The sequence below is a fragment of the Alnus glutinosa genome, chromosome 9, assembly GCF_958979055.1.
Source record: "Alnus glutinosa chromosome 9, dhAlnGlut1.1, whole genome shotgun sequence".
In the NCBI taxonomy this organism is placed as follows: Eukaryota; Viridiplantae; Streptophyta; class Magnoliopsida; order Fagales; family Betulaceae; genus Alnus; species Alnus glutinosa.
The window spans coordinates 26597279-26608733 of NC_084894.1; the positions used below are offsets into that span (position 1 = coordinate 26597279).

At 34.5% G+C, this 11455-nt stretch overlaps 1 protein-coding gene across 1 annotated transcript; it reads right to left on the minus strand.

The window, feature by feature from the left end:
* Positions 1–8853: 8853 nt before the first annotated feature.
* On the minus strand, positions 8854–10779 carry LOC133877932 (cytochrome P450 71D9-like). The gene is made up of 2 exons (XM_062316386.1): positions 9701–10779; positions 8854–9615 (listed from the first exon to the last, which is right to left on the minus strand). Exons 1-2 carry the CDS (start codon positions 10604–10606, stop codon positions 8989–8991), a joined length of 1533 nt encoding a protein of 510 aa, XP_062172370.1. The 5' UTR covers positions 10607–10779; the 3' UTR covers positions 8854–8988.
* Between the last annotated feature and the right edge of the window lie 676 nt (positions 10780–11455).

Genomic DNA, 11455 nt, shown 5'->3' on the forward strand with positions numbered 1-11455 from the left:
TATGGCTCAAATACTTTACCTGATTCTGAGATCGTCCCAATGAGAGTTTTGTTGTTTTTTTTAAAAAAAATAAAAATTATGTACGAATTGGGCCGAATGCTGATTGTCTAAAGCCTGCAGGCCTGGTTCGAAGAAGTCTACACTGCTGGCCCACTGTGGTTTGACAAGCAGACTGCCCCGTGGGCCTTCTTTTCCCGACATTTGTTCCATCACATGGCCCCCACCATCTGCTCTTCCTTATGCCATATGACTTCAATCAGATGGGCCTGGACCATCTGAAGAGGCTACTATCTCACAGCAACCCAAGGGTAATATGTAGAAATCAGCTTTGGATTCAAAGCCCTGCAACTTCATAGTGAGCCCAAGATAAAGCCCAATACACTTTAGCTTTCCTCCATCCGCAATTCGGACCTCCACTCTTCTCTCTCCCTCTTCGCTTCACATCTCAGCTGCGGGACTACCTCTGGATGCATGAAATTGTGCGTGCTGCCGGAATCCACTAGGGCAGTGACCGGTTGCCTCTCGAGGAGCAAGGTGATCCGCATGGTATGTAGAATTGTAAGAAAGTAGTTAACACTAATTTCATATATATCGCTAGATGCATCAACTTTATATCCTGACAATAATTTAAAGTATTAATTGTAATTGAAATGTAGATAATCGTAATCCATAATTAATGCTTTAATTATAATAAAAAAATTATTAACTTATTACTCACATTCATGGAAGAAATTTATAATCTAAAGATAATTGACTACTGTACGTACGTAGTAGACCAAAATAATCATGGTCTTTTAATTCTCTTACTTACCCATGATTTTTTTTTTTTTTTTTTTTTTTGTACTGAAAATAAACACTAATTTGACAAAACCCTACTAAATATTTGGGTGGCGGGGAAAATTGTTTTATCTCGTGGGGTGGGACAAAGGGACTGAGATTTCCGACGGCTAAAATTGCTGTCAATTTGTCTAAATTGTGAGAGAACCCATATACTCACATGTCCAAAAAGATTTTAGACTGCTTGCCCACTTGCTTAGGTAAGTAAGTCTCATATGAATTCTCAAATTCAATTAGGTGATCGTTCAGCCTAAAATTTTATTTGAACAGATAAATCACATATGAATTATCTCATATAGTAATATATGCTGCTTAACAATTTGGATAACAAATTGTTGGAAATTCAAATCTGGGACAAAAAGATCATACATAATGATTATGGGGAAAGCAAAATGTTATGACTTCCCATTGTGAGAATAGCTCCTATTTACTGTGCTTCGTTTAGACACAAGATGTTTTTAAACATGAGAAATGCTAGGAGTACAAACAAAATTATAAAGAGAATTCTACATAGTGACGTGGCAAGATGCAGCACTGTCACGTCAGTGTAAAAAAAAAAAAAAAGACAAAAAAAAAAAAAAAAAAAAAACTCACACTGCTTTTCTATACAAGACATTACCCTCCCCCCCCCTCTAACCTTAGATCATTCCCAACAAGCTCTCTAAACTTTAACTAAATTTTAGCTAAAAATTAACTTTTGTTGTTTTAACTACTACTTTTAACAAATTTCATACATCAAAATTTTCAAATATTTCTCTGTTTTAACTAAATACTAATTTTTGATTGGTTTTAAGTAACCACTCCTAACAAATGAGGAGAGAAAAAAAGTGAAAAGTGAAGTGACTAATGCGTGTAATTGTTCCAACTCATCTACATCATCAAGAACAATAAGATCTCTTTTTCCATGAATTCTATTCTCAATCAAATTGATTCATTGATCAACATTGTCAATCTTCAAATTCTTCAATTTTAATATATCATAAAGAAGTTGTTCTTGCAAAAGAACTAAACCATTAGATTATTCTGAAATTTCTTTAATGTTTAACAAGCAACTACTTCCTTCAAATCCATAACATTTTGGTTATATACAGCTTTTGCTAGTGTTGTTTTACCTATTCCACCCATCCCGTAAGTGCTTACAATGCCAACATCACTTGTTCTAAGATATAACAAATCTTTAACTCGACTAACACGATAACTTATTCCTATTGGGTGTTTGGCAACATTCAAGCCAATGCGTTCAACTTCACACGAAACTTGTCTAACAATCTTCTCAATGAAGCTTGATTCATACCTAATCATTATACTAAAATAAGCATATATAAAGAAAGAAAAAGAAGATAGACAATTATGACTCATTAGCATCAAAAGGATGTTGTCACATCGATCATTTGTGACTAATATGTTCTTTTTTTTTTTTTAACAATAGTGCCTCCTTCATTACTGAGAAATCACCCCAAAGGAGAATACAACCAGTAAACCAAGTAAAGAGAAACAAAGCACCATTACATAATCTGCAAGCGCCCATTGGCGAAGATCCAACAAAGCCCGAAGGCTATCGTAGTGATTAGAGAAAAAGATTCTTTACCCACAAAGCTAGAAAACCTAGCTTAAAGCAGCTACCATTACGGTAGAATGTGAAACAAGAAAGAATATACAAACAACACAAACAGAGACCCAGAAAACAGGCTTTGGGAAAAAGCCGCCGGAATCGGCGCGTGTAGAGCACGCGCCTTCTCCGGGAGCCCCCTAAATGACATACGACCTTCCAAATACCAGATCGGCACCTTCCGAAGTTGGAAAAGCTAGCTGTGGCTCACAAGCGCGAGAGATAAAAGAGAAACCCTCGGCGCGTGCTGGTTATGTGCCAAACAGGAAAGCACCACACGGACTCAACATGCATCCATCGTGATCGGAGAAGGCCGACGACCGCAACATGAGGGTTCTTGTTGAAGGAAAACCAGCCAAGGTTACAAGATCTAGCTTTGAACAACATCTCAACTAGAAATCCTCCAACACCCGCCTTTTACCACAAACCAGAATCTGAAAACCTCTGCTTGCCCAAGAAAACAAACAGAAAACAAACCACCACCGGTACAAAGCACTGGGAGGACCCAAAAACTCCAACAGCCCTAAAAGGCTTGGAGAAGACAACCACCACTGAAACCAAGCTAGGGGGAACAAAACCTTAGCACACAAGGCTAAGGGGCAAAAAACAAAGAAACAGCGCCCGGAGGGGAAGGCGTGAGGCCTACCCCCCCGGCGAAACTAAAACTCCGACTTTTCCCCTCTCTAGAACTCTCGGGACTTTCTCTCTCTGACTAATATGTTATGGCAGTTATTAAATTCTATCAAATTATTTAAGAATTTTTTTTTGGTAGTTTGTAATGACTTAGAGAAATGGTTAATCATTTTTACGATTATGACTCATTAGCATCAAAAGGATGTTGTCACATCGATCATTTGTGACTAATATGTTATGGCAGTTATTAAATTCTATCAAATTAATTAACAATTTTTTTTTTGTTGGGGGGGGGGGGGGGGGGGGGGGGGGAACATAGCTATTAAGTATTTCATGCAAAGTATAGTTTGTAATGACTTAGAGAAATGGTTAATCATATTTACGCTATCATTCTAAAAAGACTAGTCAAGTTACAATTATAACTCTCCACCCACCCTATGTGAGGTGTTACAATATCCCATTTTAAGTCATCCTCGTCAAGACTACACACTAAATGACATTACTAGGTTGTTCTGATACAATTTGTAATGGCATAGAGAAAGTGATAGTCACATTTGCACTATCATTCCAAAATGACTAGTTAAGTTGCAATTGAAACTCTATAGAATTGCTTATAAGGCTCAGTCTCACTTAGGAAGGAACCAACGTGAGACTTAACAACCATGAACTCCTTTATAATTTACTCATTTTATGTCAGCTAATCATCTTTCCAACATGAAACTGGAGTGATGTTATAGGGTTAGTAGCTACAATATCAATCATTCCTCTCGCATGTGACATTTTATATAAAAGTTCATCCTAGACTTCATAATTCTATAATAAAGATTTCTCTCTAAGTTGCATGATATTTATATAAGCCAATTATAAGGTCATATTTATTTTAATTACAACCTTCCTTCCGTATGGCTTGCACCATCTGGATTCTGGAGAACATCTCCTTTCAACTCCACCCGTTAATGCCTCAGCTTCTTACAGAACAAAGCGGCTTGCTAAATTGCAACGGCTTCAACAACAATAGGGTTAGTAATATAATCTTTCGGAATTGGCAAAGTAGCTATGACCTCGCCCAATAACCCTCTTGTAAAGGAAAAGAAAAGTCTCTCTTTTTATTAATTTTTTTCGTTGGGTAATTTCAAGCTTTTTTAAGCGTCACAAAGGGGGCTTTCATGGCCATGACAAAGTCAAGGTTTTGGTGACAATTTCTTCATCCCGACTCTTAAGACTTTCCATATTCTCTCCTCATCAAATGTCAACCTCTCAGGCTCAAAAAATCGCGGAGAGCTTTGATTTTTGTTTTTAATTTTTTTTTTTTGGCAAAACTTTTGTTGAATAATTACAGAAGAGTCTGGTCTCTAAAGGAAGCGCCTACTTTGCTCAAGAAATTTCTGGTGGTGTTTGAAATTGTGGAAGAAGGGGTTTAATTTATTCGTTGCAATTCAAATTGACGCGCAAGTCTGTCCCGAGGAGACGTAGTATTAGGTGAAAGATTTTCCAGGGAAATCTTTATTGTGATTTTTTTTGAATTTTTTTGTGCTGATTTGGAACAAAACAAAAAAGGGATAGATAGACAATCAATTACCAACTGTAGTTTTTTTTTTTTTTTTTTTTAATATTTTTTTTTATTATTATTAAAAAAGAGATGTCAAATTAGTACAGAAAGACCACGGTAAATACTCTAACATTTCTCTTAAAAAAAATTACATTTTTTTTATTTTACTGACTTAACATTTATTCTCTATTTTAGTTAAAAAAATTCGTATTTTTTTATTTTCACTTTTTACTTTTTTAAACACCAGTATCGGACTCAACCTTTTAATTATTAATTTTGAGAAATGTTAGAGTATTTTCTGAAGTTTCTTTGGCGTTCTTCTGAAATGGCATAGGTGTAATTTTTTAATGCTATCCTAAATGACATAGAATATCAGGAGAATACCAGAAAATGCTCTAGTAATTTTTCATTAATTTTATTATTCTTTTTTAAAGATTTTTTTTTTTATTCTTTACACTTTTTTTTTTTTTTCAAAAATTCCTTGAAAATAAGATCAGGAGACTCGAAGACTCGATCAGAGAGTTCGAAGTCTTACGACAGGATGATGCACATGGAATGGAATCGAGACCGTGAAATAGGAAAAATAGGAAGAAAAAAAAAAAATGGAAAGTCTTGAGTTCAATTATTTCCTGGCGAGAATTCAATTTATTTATTTATTATTATTTTATTTTATTTTTTGCGTTGAATTCTGGATGCATCCGGAATTCTTTACCCATCCTCTACGACGTCGACCGCGTGGAAATAACGAAAAAGAAGAATGATTAAAACACTCACACTACATAACAATGAGCTTATTTGACAAAAATATATACATAACAGAATAGTGGGTTATTAGTTTTAGAGTTAGTAAAAAGTAATGATGTGATATAAAATAAAAAGAATTTGTATAAAAAAGTGAAAAAAAATTTGTATTGTAGTAAATTTTTTTATTTGAATAATAATAAAAAAATATTGATGTGATATAAAAAGTGAGAATGTTTTTTATGTTGATTAGTGATAAAAAATATAAAAAAGTGAACAAAAAAGAAGGTGAACAGTAACATCATTATGCTGTTTTGTTCTGGAGTTTGTCAAACACGCATAATAACATAACATCAAATCACAATAGAGTGGGTGCAGGCCTTAAAAATCACATCACATTTATGATGAATGAACAAGATCCAATCCCGACGTGGCAGCGCGACATCACTTGTCACGTCCGTATGCAAACTTTTTCTCTTCGTAATTTTCTTTGTACGGACGGACCCTTATGAACTGTTTGGCAACCGAGTGGAATAATTATTCCACTCGGGTTTTTTCTAAAACCCACCCACCCGCATAAAACCCGAACTTTGACCCGAGTTTTGACCCGAGTTTTGAGAAAATTCAATGCTGTTTTTCAGATTAATGGTGGGACCCACGCGCAGGAAAAGTTGACTAAAAAAACGCGTGGGTCCCACATTTAAATAATAAAATATTAATAATTTAAATTTAAAAAAAAAAAAAATTAAAAAAAAACAGAGGGCAGCCACCCCCCTTGGGGGAGGCCGCGCGGCCTCCCCCGAGTACTGGGCCACCCCCGACCCTTGGGGGTGGCCGCGCGGCCACCCCGACCTCCATGGGGGTGGCCGGGCCACCCCCAAAAGGGTGGCTACCAACCGGCAGCCACTCCTTCCTTCATTTTTTTTTTTTTTTTTTTTTAATTTTTAATTTTGATTTCAATTATTTTTTTTAAAAAATATTATTTATTTATTTTAATTAAATAATCAATATATAATAAATTATTATTATTTAAATTATTATTTCACACAACTTTTCAAAATATCAATCATTATACACAACTTTTTAAACTTCCAATCATTTCTTACTATTAAAATATAATATTTTTCATTCTCAAAATTCAACACCCAAACACAATTTTTTACCTCGATATTTGTAAATAGAATTAAAATTCAATTTTAATTCTAAAAATTCAATACCCAAACGCACCATTAGCATTTATCGTTAAACATGTATAGTCTCAACATTTTGTCATGTCGGTCGAAGATTCAACGCACAAGGTTGGTCGACAAGGAATTTTGCTTTGACGTTTCTCTGGGTCTATAGAATGTCATGTTCTATATATATATATATATATATATATATATATATATATATATATATATATATATATATATATATATATATATATATATATATATATATCACTTTTTCACTTAGAAAATGAGTCATTAGCAGTCCATTAGTTGAACGTGTAGGTTCAGAAAAGGCATCATTATAGTTAGAATTTATATACATTTGAGACTAATTCATGATCCATAAGCTTTATAAAAGCGTGTACAAGATGTTCAAACACATGAAACAGGACTTAAACTTTGGGACATGTTTTTTTGGTCTACGGAATTTACCTCATTTTGATCATAGAATAATGTTATCTAATAGACTCTTGTCCTACTAGCATCTTACTATACTGACATAATATTATTAATTTTTTTTTTATCTCTTTTTTAATAAAGATGAATTGGCAATGCCACATAATATAATAAGATGATAATAAGACGAGAGTTTACTATATAACGCTACTCGATCTTTTAAGGAAATAATTTTTCTACATCACATTACCTTACATCAACTCTATATCAAGACACATAGGGTGTGAAACTCATATATATGGGTCCCATATGTATGGGTCTCATACCCAATGTATATTGATGTAGAGTTAATGTAGAGTAATGTAATACAGACATAACTTTATTTTATGAACAACCTTATGAGGTAGGCTGTCACGTTTCTAGCATGACTTTTCTTACCGTTAGATATTCTTCTTGTACTGAATTGGTGAACAATTGTCACAAAAAGAAAATGAAAAATATTAGGCTTAAACCCACTCTCCACTGGATGAGGATAACCTACAATTTCAAAAAAAATTGAGATTCTTAAATTTCTTTGAAATCAAGCCATTTTTTACATCAAAATGACGTGAAAAATGTTACATATTAAATATATGACATGTTAACAATGAAACAAAAAAAAAAAATCATTCCAAAAGGGTTTTTCTTACACTTTATTTCGTATAAAAGTTTTAAGCAAAAAATTGTCTTTCGATTTAGTAAAAAAGAAGCGTCTTTTAAAAAGTCAAGAAAAAACATTTTGAAATAATTTTTTTTTTTTTGTTAACATGTCATATATTTAATATATATCATTTTTTACGTCATAGAATTGAATTCTAATATATTGCGCGAATTTTAAAGTTTGACTTTGTAAAATAAAATTTAAAGAAGTTATTTTTGAAAAAAATAAAAAAGAATAAAGAATAATCTTTATTCAATTCTGTTGGCAAATAGACCATTAAGAAAACCTAGTTTCCTTCCATTTATTTACGCATGATGTGGCATAGTGACATGACATTTTCTATTAGATTTTCGCAAAGGAAAAAATTATTTTTGCCCCCTAAGTTATGGAAGTGGTTATGGAAGTGACGTGATGAAGGGAAAAGACATGGCTTTCTTTTCAAAGGTTTTTTTTTTTTTTTAAAAAAAAAAAATGCTAATCTTCTCAAACTTTCTCTCTACCATCTTTCTTCTTTTTGTTCCAAATCTACATGACTGCAAAGACATGCCTTTCTTTTCTGAGTTATATATCTGAAAATGCCTTGTTTTTAATGTTCAACCAAAGTACCAAAAAAAAAAAAAAAAAACCCAAAAACAGAACTTTGAGAGATGAAGCTAATGTTTTTGATCTGGGGGCTTCTAAAAAGATATGATGAGTTTTGAAAAAGTCCCTATTTTTTTAATGTTCAACCAAAGCACGAAAAAAAAAGAAAAAAAAAGCAGAGCTTGAGAGATGCTGCAAAATTTTATTTTATTTTATTTTATCTGGGGGCTTCGAAAAAGAATTGCAAAGGTTGGTCTGGTTTTGACTTGAGAGATGGAGAAAATAGAGCTGCAAAAATTTTTATTTGGAGAGATTTGAAAAGATATGCATTATGCAAAGCTGAGTCGTGATTTTGCGGAGGCGTCACATCTGGCCCGAGAAGGATGACAGACACCCATTTTTGCTGAAAGAATGTGTCCATTTCTTAAAGCAATTTTTTTGGGTAAATCTGACGTGATAATTCCACATTGGTGTAAATAAATGGGGCAAAACGAGGGTGTCAGTGTAGCAGTAGATATATAGTTAGATATATAGTTCTTAACCCAATACATGGCGTTAGATATAACATGGCCATGGCGTTACATAATTATAGTAATGGGAAAGATGTAACATGGCCGTCACGGCGTTAGATATATAGTTCTTAACCCAATACAGATACAAAGTTGAGATCTTATTCCAACTAGTTAATCTATATAAACTATATCTATCAGAAGACTCATGCTGGAGCTTATTCAACCGGCAAGGGATTATCATGAAGTGTTGGAATCAAGAACAGATCTTCCTTTTTTCCAACTGTAGCGCCGACAGTCTCAGTCATGTCCAGATCTTGAGGCTTCATTCCATCGGGAAGAGTCCAATCAAAATGGTACAAAAGCAGAGCAATTGTGTACTCAACAATGAAAAGGCCAAATGTTATGCCTGGGCATATCCTCCTTCCAGCTCCAAATGGGAGATAATTGAAACTAGTCCCCTGATAGTCAAGAGAGCTCTCAAGGAATCTCTCTGGCATAAATCTCTCTGGTTCAGTCCAATATTTTGGATCTCTTGAAATCGCCCATGCATTAACAATGACTTTAGCTTTTGCAGGAATTTCATACCCATCAATTTCACACCTCTCTCTAGATTCTCTAGGAAGTAAAGTAGCAGCCGGAGGGCGTGCTCGCAGAGTCTCCTTCACAAGTAACTTCAAATATTTCATTTCATTAATGGCTGTTTCGTCAACCCTCCCTTTTCTATCAAACACTTCCCTCACCTCAGCTTGTGCCTTCTTCATCACTTCTGGATTTCTCATCATTTCTGACATTGCCCAGATTATGGTTATGGATGATGTCTCACTCCCAGCAGAAAAAATGTCCTGAGATGGAAACAAGTTTGAGTTAATTAAGCAGTTATAACCAAAGCATGATATCTATCAGATCGAAGAAGGTGAATATAATTACCAGGATTACAGCCTTGATGTTGTCGTTAGTTAAGGAAAACTCACTGTCAGTACCGATCGCGTCCTCGTGAAATTTTAGGAGAACATCTACCAAATCTTCTTCTGTTGCAGCCTCTCCTCCTGAAGCTTTTGCCTTATGCTCGCTGATGATTTTTTCCATAATCCTATCAGTTTCCTTGTGCATTTTCTCAAGTGTAGGCCTCACCCCACTGATCACATGAAGCAGTTTAATAGAAGGAAAGAAATCTGCCATATTGAAACCTGATGCGAACGCGATAACATCCTTCACAATTTGTATGAATAGTTCTTGGTCTTGGCATTTCTTACCAAAGGCCGCCCTTGAAGTAATCCCATACACTGTTGAAAACACTTTGCTGGAAAGATTGACAGGAGATCCAGCTTGTGAAGCAATCCATTTGACGAAATTTGATAGCTCTTCTTCTCGAAGTGCTCGGTAAGATTCAACACGTTTTTGGCTCAAAAGCTCTAGAGCACAAATTTTTCGTAGCTTTCTCCAGTAATTGCCCACGGGTGCAAACCCAATGCTTGTACAATCATACGACAAGATCTTTGAGGAAAGAACACTGGGTCTTGACGCGAAGTTTGCGTCATGGGTTTTCATCACCTCTTTCGCGTACTCAGCAGAAGAAACCACAAGAGTGGAAACTTCTCCAAGGCGAAGCAGCATCAACGGTCCATGTTTCTTGGACAGCTCTCCCAAGGCACGATGAGGTGGACACCCTGCAGAAAAGTTGTGCATGTTTCCAAAGATGGGTAGCTGCCATGGCCCTGGAGGTAGACTTAAAGTGCGGTGGGTTTTGAATCTCTTCCCTAATTTTTTCAGTACCATTAACATAAACAGCAAGAAGGAGAGAAGGATTGGGAATGATAAGACTTGGAGCTCCATGAGAAGATATCTCTATAGAAAATGACACAACCTCTCTACTCTCTCTCTCTTATTTCTCCCGTCTTGCTTGGAATGTCATGCAATGCATGCGTATTTATAGCAAAAAGTCTACAGGGGAAAAGACATTAACAATGTATCGTAGTTTGTTAGATGTACAAACTTTTATTCTTATCATAAAATGAATCATTATCAAGATTAGAGGGATAAGACCTTTAAATATAGGTCTCTCTATCCCTATTGATAGTTTCTGTACCATATTAGTAGCGGCTCACCAGGGTGAATATTTGATGTTTCCAAATATATATATATAGGGATAAGACCCCACACACGAAAAAAAAAAACACAAAAAAAAAAAAAAAAAAAAAAAAAGAAAAAGAAAAAGAAAAAGGAATGAAAAAACGTATCATATCAGTATAGAAGGACTCTAAAAAAAATACTAGAAGAAGTTCTCGTATTTTTCTAATTAAAAACTTCATACATCAACATGACGTTAAGAACACTTTTTCAAGTCTTATGCAATATGGGAACATTTTTTTCAAACAAAAAATAAAAAAGTAGTTTTTCAAAACACGTTAATAAACGTGGTGACTAAGGCCTATAGTTGAATAAGACCCTAAATAATAGAAGTACAATTAAGGGTCTTTCATAAAAGTAAAAATGACGTTTGACCCTGTAACTATAGTAAAAATTAGTCAATATCGGTTGTTAAGACCCAATTATGGTAAAAATAAATTATTGCCAATTGAAATTTGAAAAGAATTCAATTTCGACTTTAAAGGATAAAACGACGGAGAGAAAGGATATTTTGGATTTTCAGTTGATGTGTTCAATTCATCATTATTATTTTTT